A 23,263-nucleotide genomic window follows, 5' to 3' on the forward strand; every position below is an offset into this window, starting at 1 on the left:
GCTCCCCTCCCCCCATTGTTCAATGGACTATTATGGGGAGGGGCATTCTGTATAATTCTTAGAAGTGGAATGAAGCCCCCAATACCCACAGCAGTGACCTCGAAAACGCATCCATCCATCAATTTTTCCTCTTCCCTGCTTAATCCTCTCAAGTCCCAAGGTCTGCTCTCTGGGGTCACTTTCCAGGACCAAACCCTGGTCTCCAGCTCTGCTTCCAGAATGGGGTGGATATGGAGGAAGCCGGGGTGGATAGGGAGGAAGCCAGGCTGGACGCTTCTGCTCCAATGCCCAGTGATTCTGTATTTACCCTCTGTCCCTTCATATTCCTCAGACCACCCCGACAGGAGAGTCCTATGCAACTGCAGTTACTGGCAAAAATGGGAGGGAACTAGCCCAGTCAGAGCACTCTGCCCTTACTATCCGGCCTTGGAGAGTGGGAAGGGTAGAGAGCGAACCGCTCTGTCCGATCCAGACCCCGTATTCCTGAAGCCAACAAGCGGCTCTCAGAGCCGCTTACTGAGCCTGGACTGCGCGTCCCATGATGCCCCGGGCTGGGCGGCTGCCGTAAAGCGGTTCGCCGGCTGCGACGCGAGTACCGGCGCGCGCCTCTCCGGGAGCCGCGAGCGCCACCGCCCCCTGTGAGGAGGCACTGCCGGTCCCGGGCCGCGCTCCCTCCCTCTCCGGCGCTCTCCCCTCCGGAAATCCGGGTTCCCTCAGGTGGTCGCGGCGGCGGCGGCGGCCTCCTCATGCCAGGCCGCGGGGGGAGGGGGCGGCCTGGCGGCAGTGGCGGGGGCGGCACGGGCCACCGAAAGCGGGGCCATGGAGCCCAGGGAGTCGGGGAAGGTAGGCCTGGAAGGGCCCGGGGGCCGCCACTCCCCTCCCGTCGGTCCCAGGTCTGGGCTCCGGTGAGGCAGGCGCTACAGGCGGAGTCCGCACAGATGAGCCAGCCTTGCAGGGAAGGACTCGCCCGCTCGCCCGCCTCTTCGTTCGCTCTCCGGGCGAGTCCCGCGCAGCCTTCCGCTCCCTCCCTCCGCGGCTGGCTCAGCCGCGCTCTGCCGAGTGGTCGCCCCCTTTGGTGCTGGGTGGGTGACCCGCTTAGTGGAGTAATGCGAAAGGGCTTCCCGTTTTTCCCAACGTTAGCATTTAGAGGCCTGTGGTGTTTTAAGGCTTTGAGGCTGGATAAGACACCACTGCTGGGAGCCAGGGGAGGGCAGGGTGAGGGCTTGGCCCTGCCTAGATGCCTCTTCCCAAGAAAGGGCTGAGAAGCAAAAGGCTTGGCATCTGGCGTATTTCTTGCCAATTTCTACTTCGTGGAGTATCTGAGTATTTCTGAGAAGCATATCCCATAAACTTTTCTTCAGGCTTTGGACAAGAAGCTGAGTTGTAAAAAAAGATGGGGAAGAATGCTTGAAGATAGTTAAGTGTTTGGCAGGATTGCTAAGAGTTCAGAGTCTGTCAGCAAAGACCAGTGTGGTCGCATGCTCTTGACTTGGAGACCATGGCAGACTTTGGGGACTAAGATCTTTCTGGATATTGTTTGATGCTAGTTCTTGAGAGTTTCTTCTCTGCCCAAAGAGGAATGTCTTCAGCAAACATTTTCGAATGCGGATTGAGTCTCTTCTTTTTAAAAAATTGCTCATTTAATAAGCCTTTGTGGTTAGGGATTTAAGTTGACGGAGATTCTGGAAGTACAGGATAAATATGAAATGACCACTTTCCTCCAGGAACTCTCCTGCATTTTTTACCTTGGTAACATGGACAAGCACGGCAAGGTGGCCCCACAGACAAAAGAGAGAAAGAATCAGGAGGGTATTTTGATGCTGTACTTTTTCCTGGGAAGACTGGGAAAGACTTTGAATTACAAAAGAAGTTACTCCTTGCTTAAGCATCTTTTCCTTACTCAGTCCTCTCCACAATGCATTTTCCAGATGTAACAACCTATAAACAGTCCAGGACAATAAAGCCCAACAATGTAACCAAAGAAAGATTGAAGATGACCTGCCTGCCAGCCTCATACTAAGCACTTTAGGGCAGCAGTCCCCAGCGTTTTTGGTGCCAGGGACTGGTTATCTGAAGGACAATTTTTCCACGGACCAGAGGGAAATAATGTTGCGGGGAGGGTGGTGACAGATGTGGGAGATGGTTTCAGGATTATTCAAGCACATTGTATTTATTGTGTACTTTTTATTATTACATCAGCTCCACCTCAGATCATTCAGCATTAGATCCTGGAGGTTGGGGGACCCCTGCTTTGCTGTGCTGTGCCATGCTAAGTCACTTTAGTCGTGTCCAACTTTTTGCAACCCTAAGGACTGTAGCCCGCCAGGCTCCTCTGTCCATGGGATTCTCCAGGCAACAACACTGGAGTGGGTTGCCATGCCTTCCTCCAGGGGATCTTCCCAACCCAGGGATCTGACCATTGTCTGTTACGGCTCCTGCATTGGCAGGTGGATTCTTTACCACTAGCACCAACTGGGAGGGCTTTCCTGGTGGCTCAGATGGTACAGAGTATGCCTGCAGCGCAGGAAACCCAGGTTCGATCCTTGGGTTGGGAAGATATCCTGGAGAAGGAAATGGCAACCCACTCCAGTATTCTTGCCTGGAAAAACCCCGTGGATGGAGGAACCTGGCAAGCTACAGTCCATAGGGTCACAAAGAGTCGGATACGACTGAGTGACTTCACTTCACCACCTGGGAAGCCCCAAGTCCTGCTTTAGGGGATACCAAAAAAGGAAATGGCCCTTGCCCTCAGGTAATATCCGAGGTTTAGTTTAAACTGAACCTGATTTTGGACAGGGGAAGCAAAATGTTAGTGGGAAAGAAGGGCTATAAACAATTGGCATTGCAAATTGGAATTAGTGATTTGAGGTTGATTTCAAGTGATTCTGTCCATTTGTAGACTTTCTTAGTCTTTAGTATGAGAAGAGAAAACTACAAATGTTTTGGGAAGTGGAAGACAAATATTATGTCCTTTTCAGGAAAGTGAAAGTCACTTAGTAATGTCCAACTCTTTGCACCCCTATGGACTTCCATGGAATTCTCCAGGCCAGAATACTGGGTAGCCTTTCCCTTCTCCAGGGGATCTTCTCCACCCAGGGATTGAACCCAGGTCTCCTGCATTGCAGGCAGCTTCTTTACCAGCTGAACCACAAGGGAAGCCCAAGAATACTCAAGTGGGTAGCCTATCCCTTCTCCAGGGGATCTTCCTGACCAAGGAATCAAACTGGGGTCTCCTGCATTGTAGGCGTGTTCTTTACCAACTGAGCTATGAGGGAAATCCTTTTCAGGTCCAATCACTACTTGAAACCCTTGGGGACTGGAAATTTCATTCTTGATTCCAATCTTGATTGCAGGATATCAAAAGGACACCCTTTCCAGATGTATCAGTTTTTTTAGCTTGGGGAATGAGAATGCTATTCAAAGATAAAGTGATTACAGAACAAACTAGACATGTAAGATGCATTGCAAATGATTGATGATAACTAAGGCCTGGGTAGAATAACTGTGCTATTCTAAAAGTGAAAGTGTTAGTCACTCAGTTGTATCCAACTCTTTGCAGCCCCATGGACTGAAGCCTACTAGTCTCCTTTGTCCATGGCATTCTCCAGGAAAGAATATGGGAATGGATAGCCATTCCCTTCTTCAGGGGATCTTCCCAATCCATGGATTGAACTGAGTTCTCCTGCGCGGCAGGCAGATTCTTTACTGTCTGAGCCGCCAGGGAAAGTTCCATTCTTTATTTCACTCTTTTGGCTCAAAGCGGGAAGAATGGGGGGTACATGTGAGGTATTATTGGTCTGTTACTAGAATCTTCCTTTGATGCTATTTTGTGATATTTATTAAGTAAAGGCAGTCTTGGCCTATAGGATTGGGTGTGGGATGTCTTGCTTGTCATTGGCAGAAGAATGGATAGAGGTCAAAGACTCCCCCGTCACTCTATACCATTATCCTGTTTCATCTTCTTCCCAGTCCTTATCACTGTATGTAAAATTCTCACATTTATTTACTCACATGTTTGCTGATTCACTGTCTGCTATATCCCCAGCTAGAATAGTGGAGCAGTATATAGCATGTAATAGGTTCTCTGCTTCTGTTAGGTCCATACCATTTCTGTCCTTTATCAAGCCCATCTTTGCATGAAATGTTCCCTTGGTGTCTCTAATTTTCTTGAAATCTCTAGTCTTTCCCATTCTGTTGTTTTCCTCTATTTCTTTGCATTGATTGCTGAAGAAGGCTTTCTTATCTCTTGTTGCTATTCTTTGAAACTCTGCATTCAGATGCTTCTATCTTTCCTTTTCTTCTTTGCGTTTCACCTCTCTTCTTTTCACAGCTATTTGGAAGGCCTCCCCAGACAGCCATTTTGCTTTTTTGCATTTCTCTTCCATGGGGATGGTCTTGATCCCTGTCTCCTGTACAATGTCACGAACCTCATTCCATAGTTCATCAGGCACTCTATCTATCAGATCTAGGCCCTTAAATCTATTTCTCACTTCCACTGTATAATCATAAGGGATTTGATTTAGGTCATACCTGAATGGTGTAGCAGTTTTCCCTACTTTCTTCAATTTGAGTCTGAATTTGGTAATAAGGAGTTCATGATCTGAGCCACAGTCAGCTCCTAGTCTTGTTTTTGTTGACTGTATACAGCTTCTCCATCTTTGGCTGCAAAGAATATAATCAATCTGATTTCAGTGTTGACCATCTGGTGATGTCCATGTGTAGAGTCTTCTCTTGTGTTGTTGGAAGAGGGTGTTTGCTATGACCAGTGCATTTTCTTGGCAAAACTATATTAGTCTTTGCCCTGCTTCATGCCGCATTCCAAGGTCAAATTTGCTTGTTACTCCAGGCGTTTCTTGACTTCCTACTTTTGCATTCCAGTCCCCTATAATGAAAAGGACATCTTTTTTGGGTGTTAGTTCTAAAAGGTTCTTGTAGGCCTTCATAAAACCGTTCAACTTCAGCTTCTTCAGTGTTACTGGTTGGGGCATAGACTTGGATAACTGTGATATTGAATGATTTGCCTTGGAGACGAACAGAGATCATTCTGTCGTTTTTGAGATTGCATCCAAGTACTGCATTTCGGACACCTAACCTGCCTCTTGAGAAATCTGTATGCAGGTCAGGAAGCAACAATTCGAACTGGACATGGAACAACAGACTGGTTCCAAATAGGAAAAGGAGTACGTCAAGGCTGTATATTGTCACCCTGCTTATTTAGCTTATATGCAGAGTACATCATGAGAAACGCTGGACTGGAAGAAACACAAGCTGGAATCAAGATTGCTGGGAGAAATATCAATAACCTCAGATATGCAGATGACACCACCCTTATGGCAGAAAGTGAAGAGGAACTAAAAAGCCTCTTGATGAAAGTGAAAGAGGAGAGTGAAAAAGTTGGCTTAAAGCTCAACATTCAGAAAACGAAGATCATGGCATCCGGTCCCACCACTTCATGGGAAATAGATGGAGAAACAGTGGAAACAGTGTCAGACTTTATTTGGGGGGCCTCCAAAATCACTGCAGATGGTGATTGCAGCCATGAAATTAAAAGACGCTTACTCCTTGGAAGAAAAGTTATGACCAACCTAGATAGTATATTGAAGAGCAGAGACATTACTTTGCCAACAAAGGTCCATCTAGTCAAGGCTATGGTTTTTCCTGTGGTCGTGTATGGATGTGAGAGTTGGACTGTGAAGAAGGCTGAGCGCCAAAGAATTGATGCTTTTGAATTGTGGTGTTGGAGAAGACTCTTGAGAGTCCCTTGGACTGCAAGGAGATCCAACCAGTCCATTGTGAAGGAGATCAACCCTGGGATTTCTTTGGAAGGAATAATGCTAAAGCTGAAGCTCCAGTACTTTGGCCACCTCATGCGAAGAGTTGACTCATTGGAAAAGACTCTGATGCTGGGAGGGATTGGGGGCAGGAGGAGAAGGGGACGAGAGAGGATGAGATGGCTGGATGGCATCGCTGACTCGATGGGTGTGAGTCTGAGTGAACTCCGGGAGTTGGTGATGGACAGGGAGGCCTGGCGTGCTGCGATTCATGGGGTCGCAAAGAGTCGGACACGACTGAGCAACTGAACTGAATAGGTTCTTAATATTTTTTGAATGAATGACTCAAAATAGCATCTCTCCAGGGGTCTTTCTTCTGTACGTGCGGGTGCCGTGATGAACGCCGTGTTCTGTGTCCGCTGGGAGATATGTTGGTGCTGCCAGATAGGGGTATTTATTGTGTGTTTGTTTATTGCCTCAACATCTTTGGTTCCTAGTCACTGACCTCTAGCAAACCTCCTCCCTTTCCCCTAGAAGTGATTTTTCCCTTCTCATTTGCTCTCTGGACCCAGTTTTGTTATTGCACTTATATCACAGTTGTCTGTCACCTCCCAAGGGGTTTTATTCTCCTTGACGAATATGGTGTCTTTTATATCTTAGGATCTCCAAGCACACGCAGAAACAAATAAAATGTGTGTTCAGTGAAGAAATGAATTAAATCCCTATGAAATCCTGTGGTGGTGATGGGAGGAAGGGTGGTGATGGTGAACGTGGTTATAAAATAAGATAAGTAGCATAGGCTTCTGAGCACCAGGCATCATAAGGTCTTTCTGCTCAGGGGAAGCAGAAGTGCTTTGCTCTGTGGACAGGAAATGCCTTGAGAAACAGATGGACTGTGAGTAGGAACTTAAGTGAGTCGGTGGAAGTGGGCAGAATCGGGGAATCTGAAGACTGGGTGTGTGGAGGGAAGAAAGGTATAATACAGGGTTGTGATTACAATTATATTCACCTGACCTGACTGTAGTAGAGGTTCCAGGTGGGGCAATGTCTAGAGCTGAGGAAGGGGAGTCAGGCTCAGATCCAGGGCACTTGGTAGAACTCAGAGCTCTACCTTATAGACAGTAGGAATCACTAAAATAAAACATCCAGGGATATTCCTTGCTGTCTGTGTAGGTAAGAAATTCCTCCTGTTTAAGCAGATTTGTGTGTCTTGTGTAGGTGTGTGTTTTACATTGCAGTCATCACAAGGCTCTTGCTATAATATTGGTTAAAAGAGAGGTACCAGGGCCAGGTAATCATCATTCTTGTTGGGAAGATACTTCTTTAGTATCTAAACATTCAGCCCTGGCTGTGCCGTTCGTCCTTGTGGCACTCATAGAGTGATGGGTCTGTTGGCTTTCATTATGCCACCTGTTCCCTCAGGGAGGCAGGGTGGGTGGGAATGAACAGCGAGCCCTGCTTGCCCTTGGTCACACACTCTGACCTGTCCTGATCGGAACAGCTTGCCCTGTTGCCCTGGTGTGCAGTAGTCCTCCTGGGATCTTCCTTCGTTATAATCTTGAGGGTTTTCTACCCCCTTCCCTGCATTGGCTCTCCTTAGGCCATATCCTGTGTGTACCTGTTTCCTGTCTGATTGCCTGCTTTTAGTGGAGCCCATCCTGCAGCGTGCTTGCAGCGGTTTTTTGGAATTATAATCATATTTTGCTTTGGAAGACACTCTGAGAGCAAATAGTTATTTAAAACATACACATTGGCAGTACAATTCTATTGTTGCTTTTAAAACTGTTCATTCATACATATTCATAGACAAAAGACTGGAAAGTTGCATATCAAATGTCAACACATTCTTTTTTACTAGGGAGATTGTGGATGATCTTAAAGCATTTTTTGTTTTTGTTTTTTGGCTTTCTGTCTAAATTTTCTGCAGTAAATATTGATTTACAAGAAAAATGCTCAAATTATTTTTAAATATACAAATCAATAGTGACTGATAAGAATTATGTATACTGTTTTTTTCAAGAAGCTTCTTTGCTGAAATTAGATATTTCATGTACTTAAAATTGGAATATAAAGTTACAGGCAAATTTTTAAAAATGTACTATAACTTGCTATAAATGGAAATAGCCATTGGACTATTTGGACTTACCAAATAGTCTCCTCAGTGTTGTCACTTTGGAATGGCCAATACCCCAAGGATGTGATTTCCCAAAATGTTTTTCTTTGGGGGAGGTTTTTTTTGTTGTTGAGAATTTTATTTATTATTTCTTTGACTAGCTGATAAATATTGGTGGTACAAAATTTAAAAGGATAACCAGCAACAAATTCTGAGTGTTTTCTGATTATTTCTCTTATAACCGCTTGGTTCATGGCTGCAGTGTCTTACTTCTCTGGGGCTATTGATGATACTTTTGTTTTTTGCAGACTGTTTTCTCCCTGCCTCACATCCATTTCCTCAGTTCCTCCTCCCCCTTTCCCCAACCCCCATCTGTTTTGGACTCTGTCAGGCGTGAAAGAGCCTTTTGCTGTGTCTTGATAGTCCAGTTGTTTGCTGACTCTAAACAGTGGGAACCCAGAATTCTAACTGGAAGCTCTGACCATGTGGGAAGGAGGATCTTGCCATCTTGGAGCCTGTGTAAGGGGTCTGGCATTTGTTGGCAAACAGGTTTCCCCCAGCTCTTGTTATTTTCACCTCACTGCCTTCACTCCCAGCCAGTGGTTCCTGGCGCGGCCAGGGCCTGAGTCTCTCTAGAGAGACTCAATAAATCCTCTGATTTATTGGTGTAACTTGGGTTGTTCGTCCGTTTGTCTACTGTTGGGTGAGAATTCAGTTTTCTTGGATCTGCTCAGATATTACTTTTTCATCTGCTTCTCAGTTAGCAAAATGATATTGCTATTGTCCCCTTGTTGTGTTGTCCATCCTAGTGGGTGTATCATTTGGAGTTTTTTTCATGGGAAGAGGGTGTCTTTTAAATTCACAGGAGGAAGCAAAATTCAGTGTACTTGTTGAACTTGCTATCTTAATCCAAAACTCCTTGAAACATTTTCTGAATTTCCTTGCCCCTTTCTGGTGGAACCGAGCTCCTTTACAAGCCCCACGGCATGTAGTTCTCAGTTTTAAAGCCTTGCCCATCTTGATCATTGACACATTCACAGGCATAGTTCTCAGTGACATTTGACTATTTTCAGAAATCAGATACATCTTCCTAAGTGGATATTTACCACGTTCAAGATTTTGCAAAAAGAAGCACTGTTGGTTGTTTCTTATGCACTGGCTGAGAAGTAATGGGTCCTGTGGGACAGCAGGTACGGAGCATGCAGGGAGAGGATTGTGAGAGTCCAGAGTCAGCCTTCGTTACAGCACTTTGGTTTCAGGGTGTGGCCCTCCCTAGAAGAAGGGGGTCTCTTTCCCTCTGTGACTTGCGCTCAGTGGGAGAGAGCGATGAGGTGCACTCCTGTGTGTAGACTGACGGTGCTCCCTCCTCCAGTCTGATCTGTTTCCAGAGTAAATCCCAGTAGGTCCCACCTCTGTTCCCAGGGTGCCCTCAGGTGATCGTGAACACAGCCGTGGAAGACTAAGGAGGAAGTTGGTGCTTACCTGGTGTCATTTTTCCTTCCAGGCTCCTGTGACATTTGACGACATCACTGTGTACTTGCTTGAGGAGGAGTGGGTGCTGCTGAGTCAGCAACAGAAGGACATCTGTGGTTCTGACAAGCTGGTGGCACCCCTGGGTATGGCTCCTGTTCACTTCCCCACAGCATTCCCAACCATGTCTGACTGTGACGTGCTTGAGAATTGTCTGGAATCCGATCATGTATCCCCCAGCATCTTGACACTGTTTATCCACTCAGTCCTCTATCTGGCTTAACTGCCTGTGGGTTCACACATCACGCTTTCTCTTCTCCACTTAAACTGGCCAAGATAAGTGGGGGAATTGGGTGGGCTAGACCTGGATGCCTCAGCATATCCCAGGGCACTGGGGGCAGGGGAAGCCCCACCTGTGGACCTTGCTGCTGGAAGGTGGGTTTTGTTTCAGTGCCCAGAGGACACTGGAGGCGGTGGGCAGTGGTGGAAAGAAGCCTCAGATCTGCAGTGTGGAAATCTGGTCTCAGTGCTGGTTCTGCCACAAGGCCTGGCCATTAGCCTTGTCGAGACTTGGTGTCTTTCTTCACAAGCTTTCCTTTTTCACAGGCTTGTTGTAGTGGTTTAATGAAATGAAACAACTTAAAAGTTTGTGCCCAAGTAGATAGTTTTCATCTTTTTTATTTTCTGAATGTCCTTTCTCTGCCTCTGTGGATAGACTTCCGGTACCATGGACAGAGGTGATTGTAGTTGGTTGTGTCTATGTGCATATATACCCACTCCAGTGTTCCCGCCTGGAGAATCCCAGGGACAGCGGAGTCTGTGGGGTCGCACAGAGTTGGACACGACTGAAGCGACTTAGCAGTAGCAGTAGCAGCATGTCCATATATATTCTTCTGATTTCAATTTGATGAACATCACCATGCCTTTCTTTACTTCTTTTCATCTTGGCCCTTGTCTAAGGCTTATGGGGGCAACAGTCTCAGCTCTCTTTGGATGGAGGGGTTGTGTTCTTTGTGTCTACTAAAAAGTTTGACAACTGATGATTCTTTTAAATGAGAAGTTGCAAAATAGCGCTGGGCCAGATTTGGCCTACACCTTTTTTCTCTTTCTTTTTTTTTTGGTTTGACTTCTTTAAAATGCTTAAATAAGAGGCTTTCCTGGTGGCTCAGTGGTAAAGAAACCGCCTGCCAATGCAGCAGGCACAGATTTGATCACTGATCCAGGAAGATTCCACATACCTCAGAGCAACTAAGCCCATGCACCACAAGCGTTCAGTCTGCGCTCTAGAGCCCAGAAACAGCAACTACCAAAGCCCACCCACCCTATAGCCTGTGCTCCGCAGCAAGAGAGGCCCCTGCCATGAGAAGCCTACACACCATTAACTCAACAGTAGCCCCTGCTCTCTGCAACTAAAAAGAAAGCCCATGCAGCAAAGAAAACCTAGCCCAGCCACAAATAAATCAACAAAATTATATATTTAAAAAAATACTTCAATTAGTTGTCAGTGTTTAGCCATGGAGAGGAACACATAGAAATATGATTTCTGGCTTCTCTTGAAAACTGGGATGGTCTGGCTGTGCTGACCCTGCATTTAACTGATGGCCCCTCCTGAATCTGAGCAGCTGCCCACACCTGGGCTCAGATCCGCAGCCTCCCCTGCTTCCCCCTCCTCCCCACCCCGCACTTGGTTTCCTCAGATTGTTGTCTGGTCCACTCAGCATTTGAGTTTGAGCTTCTGTTCTGAACCAATAGTTTTCATAACCTTTTTAACCTATGTGACCTGGATTCAACCTCATAGTGCTTTTCTCTGTTCCTGACTCAGGACCAACTATTGCCAGCCCGGAGCTGTTCTATAAATTTGAGCGAGGGCCAGAGCCATGGCTCGCCAGTGTCCAAGGTCAGAGGAGTCACTTGAGCCCCAACCCAGGTGAGAGTAGCCCTGTCCCAACCCAGGTGAGAGTAGCCCTGTTCTGGGAGGAGGGGTGCTTTGCTAGAGGGAGGGAGCAGGAAGCTGGGCTCCAGGCCTCTGGCCTTGTCCCCTGCTTCTCCTTGTGCACCAGTTACACACGAACGCTGCTCCTCCCCCAGCAGTCACTTGATCTAAGGCATGCACACCTCGTTCTCCGCACTCTCATCTCCCTGTAGTGCATTTCTACCTGAGGGTAGATGTTTCTGTGTAACGATATAGTCTAAGTTCCGTGAAGACATGCCTCAGTCTCATTTACCACCATAGTCCCGATGCCAGGAGAGATGCCTGGCAAGCAGTTGCTCAGTACTTGAATGTGGAGTGAATGGGTGAAGGAACGGAGCTGCTAACTCCTGGGGATTGATGTTTGCTTTCCTCCTTGGATAAGCCTGTCCTCTTCAGGGACTGGCTTGGCCAGAGCCAGGCCAGATGGCATCTGTCACCGTGTAAGAGACAGCGTTAACCCAGCCCCTCCTGCTGGAGAAAGGGGAGGTGGAGCTACTTCCTCCAGGAATGGAATCAGGGAAGATTGCTCTCCCCTTGTGGCCTGTCTCAGATGGACCACACAGAGCCCTAGACTTCACAGACACTGACTTGTTTTGGTTTGTGTTTGCTGTGTTTGGCTCTTAACTTTGGACCTATTGAGTCTATTAGTAGATTTGTGCTTCCGGGGTTCATAATGGACCATTTCGTGGTCCAGTGGCCTGGAGCAAATACTGTCAAGTCCTTGACTGCTGGGCATCTGAACTTGGTGCATGAGAGCAGTTAGAGGTGTCTAAGCTGCATTTCAACTAAGGCGTGAATAAAGAAACTTCTGGTTTAGCTTAGAGAAGAAAATTCTTAGTGAGGTCCTGGGAGTTTTCACCTTTCAGAAGGGATGTGGTGTGAGAGAGGGCTGAAGTAGCCCTCCCAGGGGGAAGGTGCTCCAAGATGGATGCAGCTCAAGGAGAACTCTCTGGGGGCCAAAATTGTCTGCCCAGTAGTGGGGCGGGGGTGCGTTCTCTCACTCTGAAGATACGTGAGCCAAGTGCAGATGCCTGTCTGGCAGGGGTACCAAAGAGGGGGATTCCTGCTAAGTGTGGAGTAGTGGTGTTTGCTTCAGGTACCTCTTTAACCCTACATTCTCTGAGTTCAGTGTTCAGTCTCTAGTAAATAAGTCTGCTCTCCTGAAGGCTGTGCCACTGTCTTAGGCTGCACAGGTCAAATGGTAGAGCTCTCTTTTTGGCCAGGTGTATCTGTCCTTTACATTAGGAAAAAAAGGAACTTTTTCTTAAAGTCCATTTGTTTCTTTGGGGTTAGGCAAAGTGGGCCTGGGGGCTGAGGGCTGGAGAGAAGAGAACACGGACACAGTGGGTCACTTTGTGCCTGTGGTTCCAGCTTTCACAGAAGGTAGATCTGAGCACCTCTGAGTTGCAGTGACTCAACCTGTAGGATTTCAGAGAAAATTCCATCTGTCTCTTTTCTCTAAAGGAAAAACCAAGATGGGCTTCATGGAGGAAATGGACATGCAGCGCCCATCCAGAGAAGCTGGACTCTACCTGCCTCCTCAGAAGGAAGCCTGTCTGTCCTACTTCAGCTCAGAGAGAGGCAGCCTCCAGGGAGACTATGCAGGAAGAGGCAGCAAACCCTCCAAACCCCGATCCATCCAGAAGTCGTGGTTTGCGCAGTTCCCGTGGTTGGTCATGAATGAGGAGCAGACAGCTCTGTTTTGCTCTGCTTGCCGGGAATACCCATCTGTCAGGGACAAGCGGTCAAGGTTAATAGAAGGTTATACCGGACCATTCAAGGTGGAGACTCTCAAATACCACGCCAAGAGCAAGGCTCACGTGTTCTGTGTCAAGGCCTTGGCGGCACGGGACCCCCTCTGGGCAGCCCGTTTCCAGAGCACCCAGGAGGTGTCTGGTGATATACTGGCCAGCCAGGGGCCCTTCTTCCCTGCAGATTATCCCATATTTTACTCCCCAGGGCCTCTGGGAGCCTGTGATAATGTGGCCCAACTCCTGCCCAGCTCAAGAGCTGCCCTGGGGGACCCTGGAGGGAATGGAGCAATTCCTGCATTGTACCTGGACCGCATCCCTGATTTCAGGCAAACAGAAATCATTGATGACATCCACAGTTCCTCAGATGATAACGTTTTATGTAATGACTCTGCTGAACCCTGTGGCCAGGTAATATGTTTATAATGATGGGTCAAGGGGGAGGATTCCATGCTGACAACAATGTATATTGCACGATGATGGTGGAACAATTCCATTAGCCATAGCTGCTACTAACATTATCATGTTACCATAAGCTGCCATGCTTCAGCTGTGCCAGGTCTTATTTTAAGTGCTCTACATGTATCAGCCCCTTTATTGGCCACATCAGCCCTACTACTATTATCTCCTTTTGGCAGATAACAAAACATATTAATGGGTCCAAATACTCTAACTTCTGACATAAACAGAACAGCTACATTCAGAAAAGCCATCTTTATCCAGAATCTAAACTGACACAGAACTCCAGAAATAACCCACAACCACGAAACAGCCACAGAGCTCTTAAATAATCAATGTAAAAGATATGTTTCAGCTTTAACTTTGGACTCATGTTTCTTCAGACTTTGTATAATGTTTTTTAAATGCTGCACTGAGAGGGTAGAGCAAGCGCAGTTAAACTCATCTTGTTGGGCAAGAACAAAGATGTAGCCAGAGAACAAGGGCGCTCGTGGTGCTGCCCTCCCCCTGAGCCCCTGGCTGCCAGCCCAGGGCTCTCCTTCCAACCTGCTGCACTCCTGAGACCTCCAGACTCCACTTCTCACCTCAGGCCTGTTTTATCAAATGCAACGGGTTTAGTTTCTGATTCTTTGGAAAATTGCCCTGCAAGGAAGCTGTGTTAATTGAAGTCTCTGAGTAAACAGATCCATCTCCCTTTCTCAATCCCCCCCACCCATATAAGCGGGGTTTTACTACAAGTCATTTTGAGCAGCCCCTTCTAGTATTCTGTTGAGAAGAGCTCAGACGTTCCTTATTCCTAACATCGTAGGTAAAGTTAGTAGGTTCGGATTTTTATGGAATCCAGAAAAGGGACAAAGCTCATTTCCCTTCATGTTCCTTCAGTGTTTAGGATTAGAAGATGATAAACAGATCTAACCTTTTATAGCCTGAATTCCTTTAGCAGTAAAGTGTGTGTTAACCTAGTCACTGAACCGGAGCATCTTTACTTGTTGTTTTACTGCTCTTTCCATCCCGATGGGGAACCTCAGCAGTGGCTCAGAGGCAGCGGCCACCTGTGCAACGGTGGATAAGTAGAAGGTGCTCCTGAGGATGGGTGCAGCCATGAGGCTCTGCAAGACCCTCTTCCTCAGTGCCCTGCCCTTTCCTTCCCAGAGAGAAGAGGAAGGGTCTTCTCTTCCTTCTAGGATCACGGTGAGGTTTGTGTAGTTGTTACCTACCAACTCTGGGCCACACACGTTTGCTCCTTTGACTTTAGGTGGATAGCTGAATTCCTCAGAGAGCGTCTGGGCCTCTCCGCAGGCTTCCCAGGAGAAACAGGCTGTGAGCAGGATCCCCGGAGCATCATGCTGGGTGTCCAACGTGAGAGGAGTACTGAGTGCCTGCTACTCTTTGTTGCAGGATCCTTCTGAGGAGGGGCTGTTGGAGAAGCTCCCAGTGGTGTTTGAGGATGTGGCAGTGTATTTCACCCGGGAGGAGTGGGGCACGCTAGACAAGCGGCAGAAGGAGCTGTACAGAGACGTGATGCGGATGAACTATGAGCTGTTGGCGTCCCTGGGTAAAGATCCTAGAAGCTCCTCTGTCTGTGCCATCACTGGAGATGGGGACCCGCGAGGGCAGCTCCGTTTGTCCTTGTTGTCCCTTTCCTGCCCTTTCCCTGCATGTAGGCAGAGAACGTTTAGATCTTTGCATCTCAGAACTTTCCCTGCCTCGGGGTGCTGTGCTCTATCTCCTCTTCATCCACCCGTCGTCATCCGTCTTCCACCACTTACTGAGCACCTACAGTGTGCTGGCTGAACGGGCACGAGTCAGGGCTCGGCTTCCAAGAGACAAGCAGGTTGTGGAAGAGACAGGCACTTTAATAAGAAACTAGAAAATAACACAAGCTTTGTGAAAGAGGTTCAGGAAGCACCCTGGGGCCGCTGGAGACAGTGGCTTAATGTGGCCAGGCATCCGAGGGAGGGGTAAGGACAGGCTTTACGAAGAATGAAGTGCTTTAACTGCGCTGAAAACCAGGTGCAGGAGGAGGCCAGGCTTCCAGACATGACAGAGCTGGGGACGGTGGGAGCAGAGGCAGGGAGGCGAGAAAGGGCGTCCGGCTGGGCTCCTGGATTCCCACCTCTACTTTGAGCCAGCACTGCTTCATGCCGGGGCCAGCAGGGTGGGCAGGGCCGGTCCGGGAGTCCCTGGGCTACAGGCCCCGGAGATTGATCCGCACATGCTGCTGCCACCTTCCCAGAGCAGGCTCCTCTCGCATCTGCTCCTTGTTCTTCTCTTTGCCTCCTTTATCCATCAGGCAGCCCGGATTTTCACGTGGCACCAAAGAGACAACTCTTCATCTTAAACGCTGTTATTGTTATTATTATTATTATTACTAGCCTATATTGTAACAAAAGCCTTGCAGAACAGGCTGCCGTGCCTAACTTAGGAATTCCACCAGTGACCTGGGTCATGATTTCTACAGAATAAGGAGTCCGAGTATTTGTGGCTTACTTGGTGTCATGTGCCTGGCTCACAGTGCCCTTTCCTGGGCACCTGAGTATTTTCTGTACATCCTTGACCAATATAAAACTTCTTATAATTGTTCACAGAGTTTTAAATGGCTCCTCAAACATTGAGAAAGGATGTGAAAAATTGTCTTTCATGAGGACAGAGGTATTGTACTTGTGTCCTGGGCCAAGGCCTTTGAAGCACAACTTCAAAGAACACTACCATCCACAGTGTCTGAGAGAGTGAGTGAGCGAGGGTGAGACTGGTTTAAACCAATCTCACAGGAAGTTGGTTTTTCCTTTGAAGGAGTGAACAGTAGTGGTTGCACTCTGTACTCTGCCCTCTGGGCCCCTGCGGAAAGTCATGGGGAAGACGGGGGTGACCAGTGGTATAGCAGTGTGTTTCCCACAGCGTGGGCCTGACTTGGATTGTTGAGCTGGACCATGTCATCTAAGCGTTTTTTATCCTTTTCTTTTTAATTTCTATATGTTCAGAAGTGGGGAAATCTTCAGTAAGTAGGCCTCTCCTCCGGGAGAACTGAGGTACAGAAAGGGGCTACTGCCCTGGGGTGAGAGGTTGGGATTGGCTCAGGTCAGCTCAGCTCAGGTCCTGGGTCTTTGTGGTCTGGTGGGCCTCAGGCTGCATCGAAGCACATTTGTGCTGTCGATTTCCTTGTGCTCTTTTCATTCGAGGAAACCCAGCTAGTTCTTTAGTTTCTGTTATTAGGACTTACAACTAGTAGATTTGTTCTTTTAGATTTTATTATCATAGTACCTGTTTTTTAAAAAGACAGTCTCAATTTGATGCAGTCAGATTTAATGTTAATCTGTCAGTTGTGCAGCAGTTAAACTGTTGTCGACTAAAGCTTTTCAGCTGGTAGTTTCCAGGTTAGGTTCAGCCTCCGTGGCCCCCCCAGTTGTCTTATCAATAGGACTGAACTTGTAGAGGACCGTCACTTTGATTATGGAGAAAAGAAGAGGTTTGTGCTTTGATTTTAGTGCTTTCCTCTGTCAACCTTTACTTTTGTGGACTTGCTCATTTAGAACTCTTTATCACTATGTAGAGTTCCAGCTGTTCTTTTATTTCAGTATTTTAAATTCTGGTTTCAAACTTTGGCCATATTTGGTGATATCTCTTGCTCCCCCCACCCCCCAAAAAAGAAAATTCAGTTACATTTCACTGTTAAGAAATTAATAGCTGTCATTACAGAAACAGACAGGCAATACAGGGACTAGGTGGTAGCCCTTGTTTTTACTAGTAAAGGTATCATCGTATGCGGAGTAGCAGGTCACTCACTTCAGGTGGGCAGTGCCTTTTCTACAGATGAGCTCATCAGCGATAGCTGGACCTCACAGCTGGGAGAAGTCAGGTCACTAAGTGGAAAGAAAACTGAGTGGGAGAGCCCTCAGTGACATGAGCGGGATTAGAGTGGCTTATGTGTTATCTAGGAGGCTAGCTGCTGCACAGTGGGCCGTATCTGGCCTCCCGGTGGGGCCCTGCTGAGCTAGAGAGAGAGAAGCAGTGCCAGGAGCCCGAGGGGCCGTCTCCAAACCGGTGCGGGAGCCAGCCTGGCAACCTTGGGGTCAGAGTAGCCTGAAAGGATCAGAATCTGTCTTTGCAAGCCAGGCCATTTTTCTGGACTCTGTGTGTGTGTGTGTGTCTGTGTGTGTGTGTCTGTGTGTGTGTGTGTGTGTGTGTCTGTGTGTGTGTGTGTCTGTGTGTGTGTGTGTGTCAACATGCACATGTGTGCATGTGCTATATTTATATCTCTTCAGTCACTTTTCTGTTACTAAGACATGGAGAATCTGTTTGCAAATTCCCTCTGTTTCACTTGTTCTGAAGAGAACAAAAAGAAAAGGTTTTTTAGCACCATTTCAGCCATAGTTTCAAAGAGCTGGGCCTGGGCTCCAGCACTTCTGGGGCCACTGCTGCGGGCAGTCAGAGGTGACCGATCCTCAGGGGAGCGTAACTGAGGCAAACATTTTCTGGGATATTCAGTCTCATGTATGATTTCAGTTAGTCTTTAAAAATATTTCTTCATAATTATGTTTTTTAAAGACCTTTACTTATCTATTTGATTTTTTGACTGTGCTGGGTCTTTGCTGTGGTGGGCGGGCTTCGCATTGTGGTGGCTTCTCATTATGGAGCACAGCTTCTAGGCTCAGAGTCGTGGCTCACCGACTTGGTTGCTCCTCAGCATGTGGCATCTTCCTAGACCAGAGATTGAACCCGGGTCCCCTGTATTGCAAGGCAGATCCTTAACCAGAGGACCACCAAGGAAGCCCAATAATTATATATATTTTTAATCGAAATAGTTCTCATATAACAAAAAAAATGACAGTTCCTGTCCCACCATTCTCTATCACTGAGTCCTCCTCACCAAAAATTTTTAGCTGTTTTTTTCCAGTAGCTGGTTTCATTATGCCTAAGAAACACACATATATAGATATTGTTTTTAAAGGACCAACTTCAGCAGGATGCATTTCTAAAACAGCTTCATTCTTTTCCATCACCACTTGCTTGGGTCACCTCTTTGGGGATTTTGTTTTTCACCCTTTGCATTGTTAAAAGAAAATTAAGAGAGCTTTCCTGATAGGAATATTTTATTGAGGAAGAAACAAACTGTTCATGAACTGGGAGACTTCACACCCAAAGTGGTTAAAAGTTCGGCTCTCAGCAGGTAATGCTTGGTTTATAAAATGTGAATTAAGGACTATTTTTTTTCTATTGTGATTATATTCTCTGTAGGGTAGTAGCACTGTTTACCTTTTCTTGTGTGTAGCTAATTGTCTCAGAAGCTGTATAGTCACTCTGACATGAAGGAAACTTAAATCTTATTTAAGACCAGAGTCAGCATTTTGAGGAAATTAGGACAGTTTAAGATTTGGTTCTGTGATTATGAGTGTTTGGTCCAGGGGTTTATTCAAAAGGTGGCCTCTGGGACTTCCCTGGTGGTCTAGTGGTTAAGACTCTGCCCTACCACTGCAGGGGACATGAGTTCAATCCCTGGTCAGGGAACTAAGATCCCGCATGCTGAGGCCAAAAATAAAAGCAAGTTGTGGCCTCCATTTTGGCTTTTTTATAGGGTGAAACCTTGATCGGGGCCCATGACTCGTCACACTCAGGTAGCAGATAGGCCTCCAATCACTTTTTAGTCACATTTGTGTTCTAATTTTAATTAATAAAATGACCAGTACTGTACTCTTCAAAACTGTCCTGATTAGGAGGAGAACTCTGGGAAGAGCACCAAGAATCTGCTTCCTTACCTGGACAACAGTTGCACTGGTAGAATCTGTCTGGTGTAGCTATTTTGGAACTCTGAAATCTGCCAGAGGCTTTCAGCTTACAGGGGAAGAGTTGGAAAGTAAATTGTGGTTCAGTTCAGTTCAGTCGCTCAGTCGTGTCCGACTCTGCGACCCCGTGAATCGCAGCACGCCAGGCCTCCCTGTCCATCACTAACTCCCACAGTTCACTCAGACTCAAGTCCATTGAGTCGGTGATGCCATCCAGCCATCTCATCCTCTGTCGTCCCCTTCTCCTCCTGCCCCCAATCCCTCCCAGCATCAGAGTCTTTTCCAATGAGTCAACTCTTTGCATGAGGTGGCCAAAGTACTGGAGTTTCAGCTTTAGCATCATTCCTTCCAAAGAAATCCCAGGGCTGATCTCTTTCACAGTGGATTGGTTGGATCTCCTTGCAGTCCAAGGGACTCTCAACAGTTTTTTCCAGCAGCACAGTTCAAACTCATCAATTCTTTGGCGCTCAGCCTTCTTCACAGTCCAACTCTCACATCCATACACGACCACAGGAAAAACCATAGCCTTGACTAGACGGACCTTTGTTGGCAAAGTAATGTCTCTGCTCTTCAATATACTATCTAGGTTGGTCATAACTTTCCTTCCAAGGAGTAAGCGTCTTTTAATTTCATGGCTGCAGTCACCATCTGCAGTGATTTTGGAGTCCAAAAAAATAAAGTCTGACACTGTTTCCACTGTTTCCCCATCTATTTCCCATGAAGTGATGGGACCGGATGCCATGATCTTTGTTTTCTGAACTTTTTCACTCTCCTCTTTCACTTTCATCAAGAGGCTTTTTAGCTCCTCTTCACTTTCTGCCATAAGGGTGGTGTCATCTGGATATCTGATGTTATTGATATTTCTCCTGGCAATCTTGATTCCAGCTTGTGTTTCTTCCAGCCCAGCATTTCTCATGATGTACTCTGCATAGAAGTTAAATAAGCAGGGTGACAATATACAGCCTTGACGTACTCCTTTTCCTATTTGGAACCAGTCTGTTGTTCCATGTCCAGTTCTAACTGTTGCTTCCTGACCTGCATACAGATTTCTCAAGAGGCAGGTCAGGTGGTTGTTTGGTCCATTTTAGCTCTTAGCACAGTAGCAGCTGCCCATCTCTCGCTCCTACCACAGTGCAAGCAGCTATACTGTATGACTAGAGCAGGTTGCACACAATTGGCAGGAATTGGGGTGGGCCAAAAGGGCACTGTCCTCAAAATATCAGTCAGGGGTCAGTGCTCTGATCACTGATTGCTGATTCTTATCACAGAGGTGCAGACAAAGAAGTAAGCAGCCAGGGTTGTATACCTCCTCCATTGCTGCAGGTTCTTACCCCTCCTCTTTAATTTTTCTCTTTTTCCTGTTTTGGAAACCAGACATTAGAGACTAGGACATTCAAAACCATATAGGAGGAAAATTAAGACAGTGATTTTGCGTGACTAGGGAAGGACTCGAAAAGACCTGAGAAGACTTTAAGTTTACACTTCAGGCTAATATTTGGCACACAGATAGCCTATAATGATTAAAAAATTAAAAAAAAAATAATGGTAACCCAAAACAATAAAAACAGCAAACCTTGGGGACAGGGGAGAATCTGATTTCCAGAGTTACCACATTATTAGATTCAAATGTCCAGTGCTCAACAAAAAAATCACAAGGCACACAAAGAAATAGGATAGTATGACCCATTCAGAGGAAAAAATTAAACAAAAACTGTCCCTGAAAAAGACCTGATGGCAGGTATACTAAATAAATACTTTAAAACAACTGTCTTAAAAATGCTCAGAGAACTTTAGGGAGATATGGAGAAAGTCAAGACAGTAATGTATGGATAAAATGGAAATATCAATAAAGAGAGAAAACCAAAGAAGGATCCAGAAAGAAAACTGAGAGCTTAAAACTACAACTGAAATGAAAAATTAACTAGAGGAATACAAAAACAGATTTGACCAAGGAAAATAAAGAATCGGCAAGCTTGAGGATAGGACAATGGAAATTATGGAGCCCCTGAAACAGAAAAAAAGTCAAAGAAAAATGAACAGAGCCCAAGGGACATGTGGGAAACCATCAAGTGGACCAACATGGACATTGTTGGAGTCCCAGAAGGAAAAGAGAGAAAAGGAAAGAAAGAATGACTAAAATCTCCTCAGTTTGATCAGAGACATGGTGGCTCACACTGTAAAGAATCTGCCCGCAGGGCGGGAGACTGGGTTCGATCCCTGGGTCAGGAAGATCCCCTGAAGAAGAGAATGGCAACCCACTCCAGTATCCTTGCCTGGAGAATCCCATGGACAGAGGCATAGTGGGCTACTGTCCGTGGGGTTGCAAAAAGTTGTACAGGACTGAGTGACCTACACTTTCACTTCATGAATACAAATATCCAAGAAGCTCAGTAGACTTCAGGTAAGATGAACTCATATCCACACTGAGACACACACTATAGTCAAACTTTCAAAAACAAAGAGAACCTTGAAAGCAGCAAGAGAGAAGTGAATCATCTCATACAAGGGACCTCAATAAGATTATAAACAGATTTAACTTCCAGAGGCCAGAAGGCAGTGGGCAGATATATTCAAAGTGCTAAATGAAAAAAAAAAGTCAACTGAGTCCTATATCTGGCAAAACTGTCCTTCAAAAGTGAGGGTGGAATTTAGAGATGCCAAGCTAAACAAAAATTGAGGGAGCTCCTTACCACTAGATGTTCCTTGCAAATAACACTCAAGGGAGGTCTGCAAGGTGAAATGAAAGGACACTAGACAGTAACTTGAAGGCTTATGGAGAAATAAAGATCTCAATCAAGGTAAATAAATGGGCAGTTATAAAAGCTGGTGTTATCATAACAATGGTTTGTAACTGTACCTTTTGTTTCCTGCATAATTTGAGAGACTGGTACATTTAAAGGAAAAAAACAATTATTAATCTATAAGCTAGTATTTTCTAACTTTTTAAACTCCATATCTTATTTTCTACATAATTTAATACATTTAAAAGAATTACTAGTTTATGTTTTGGGACACATATATAAAGATGTAATTTTGTGACATCAATGATAGAAAGAGATAGATGGGAAAGTTGTAAAGGAGCAGTTTTTGTGTACTATTGAAGTTAAGCTAAATTGAAATTAAGAGTGTTGGTACTTTAGGATGTTAAATGTAATCCCCATGTTTGTTATTGTTTAGTCACTAAGTCGTGTCCGACTCTGTGATCCCATGGACTGTGGCCTGCTAGGCTCCTCTGTCTGTGGGATTTTCCTGGCAAGAATACTGGAGTAGGTTACCATCTTCTCTTCCAGAGGATCGTCCCTACCCAGGAATTGAATCCATTTCTTTTGCATTGGCAGGCTGATTCTTTACCACTGAGCCACCTGGGAATCCCTAAATGTAATTCCCATGTAACCAGAAAGAAAATAGCTATAGAATATACACAAAAGGGAATTAGAAAGGAATTTAAACATTGTCACTACAAAAATAAACAAAACACAAAAGAAGACTCTGATGATGGAAATGAAGGACAAAAGCTTAAGGCATATGGAAAACAAATAGCAAGATGACAGTCCCTTCTTATCAGTAATTACTTTAAATGTAAATAGGTTAAACACTGCAATCAAAAAACATTGTCAGAACAGATAAAAACACATGATCCAACTATTTGCTGTCCATAGGAAACTAATTTTGTACCCAAAGACACAAATAGATTAAAAATGAAAGCATGGAAAACAATATTCCATGCAAATAGTAATCAAAAGAGAGCAAGAGTTGGCTATACAAGTATCAGAAAAAATAGACTTTAAATCAAAAAAACATATAAGAGACACAGACATTATATGTTTATAAAAGTTTCAGTATAGAAAGAAGATATAAAATTATATATATAAACCTAATGACAGACTCTCAAAATTTGTGAAGCAAAAATTACTAGAGTTGAAGGAAGTAAACAGTTCTACAGTAAT

At 45.8% G+C, this 23,263-nt stretch overlaps 1 protein-coding gene across 3 annotated transcripts in view; it reads left to right on the plus strand.

Moving 5' to 3' along the window:
* Window positions 1-590: 590 nt before the first annotated feature.
* Window positions 591-23,263, plus strand: part of ZNF862 (zinc finger protein 862) — a 36,357-nt gene continuing 13,684 nt past the window's right edge. The window contains exons 1-5 of one of the 3 annotated variants that reach the window (XM_060415191.1): window positions 591-717; window positions 9,389-9,500; window positions 11,177-11,281; window positions 12,791-13,488; window positions 14,935-15,091. In XM_060415191.1, coding sequence (XP_060271174.1) covers window positions 12,802-13,488; window positions 14,935-15,091 — 844 coding nt within the window. In that variant the 5' untranslated portion in view covers window positions 591-717; window positions 9,389-9,500; window positions 11,177-11,281; window positions 12,791-12,801. Of the gene's footprint in view, window positions 718-765; window positions 844-9,388; window positions 9,501-11,176; window positions 11,282-12,790; window positions 13,489-14,934; window positions 15,092-23,263 lie in introns of those variants that run through there. The other 2 variants (XM_004008160.6, XM_042248998.2) reach the window with 2 other exon arrangements.

The sequence above is a fragment of the Ovis aries genome, chromosome 4, assembly GCF_016772045.2.
Source record: "Ovis aries strain OAR_USU_Benz2616 breed Rambouillet chromosome 4, ARS-UI_Ramb_v3.0, whole genome shotgun sequence".
In the NCBI taxonomy this organism is placed as follows: domain Eukaryota; kingdom Metazoa; phylum Chordata; class Mammalia; order Artiodactyla; family Bovidae; genus Ovis; species Ovis aries.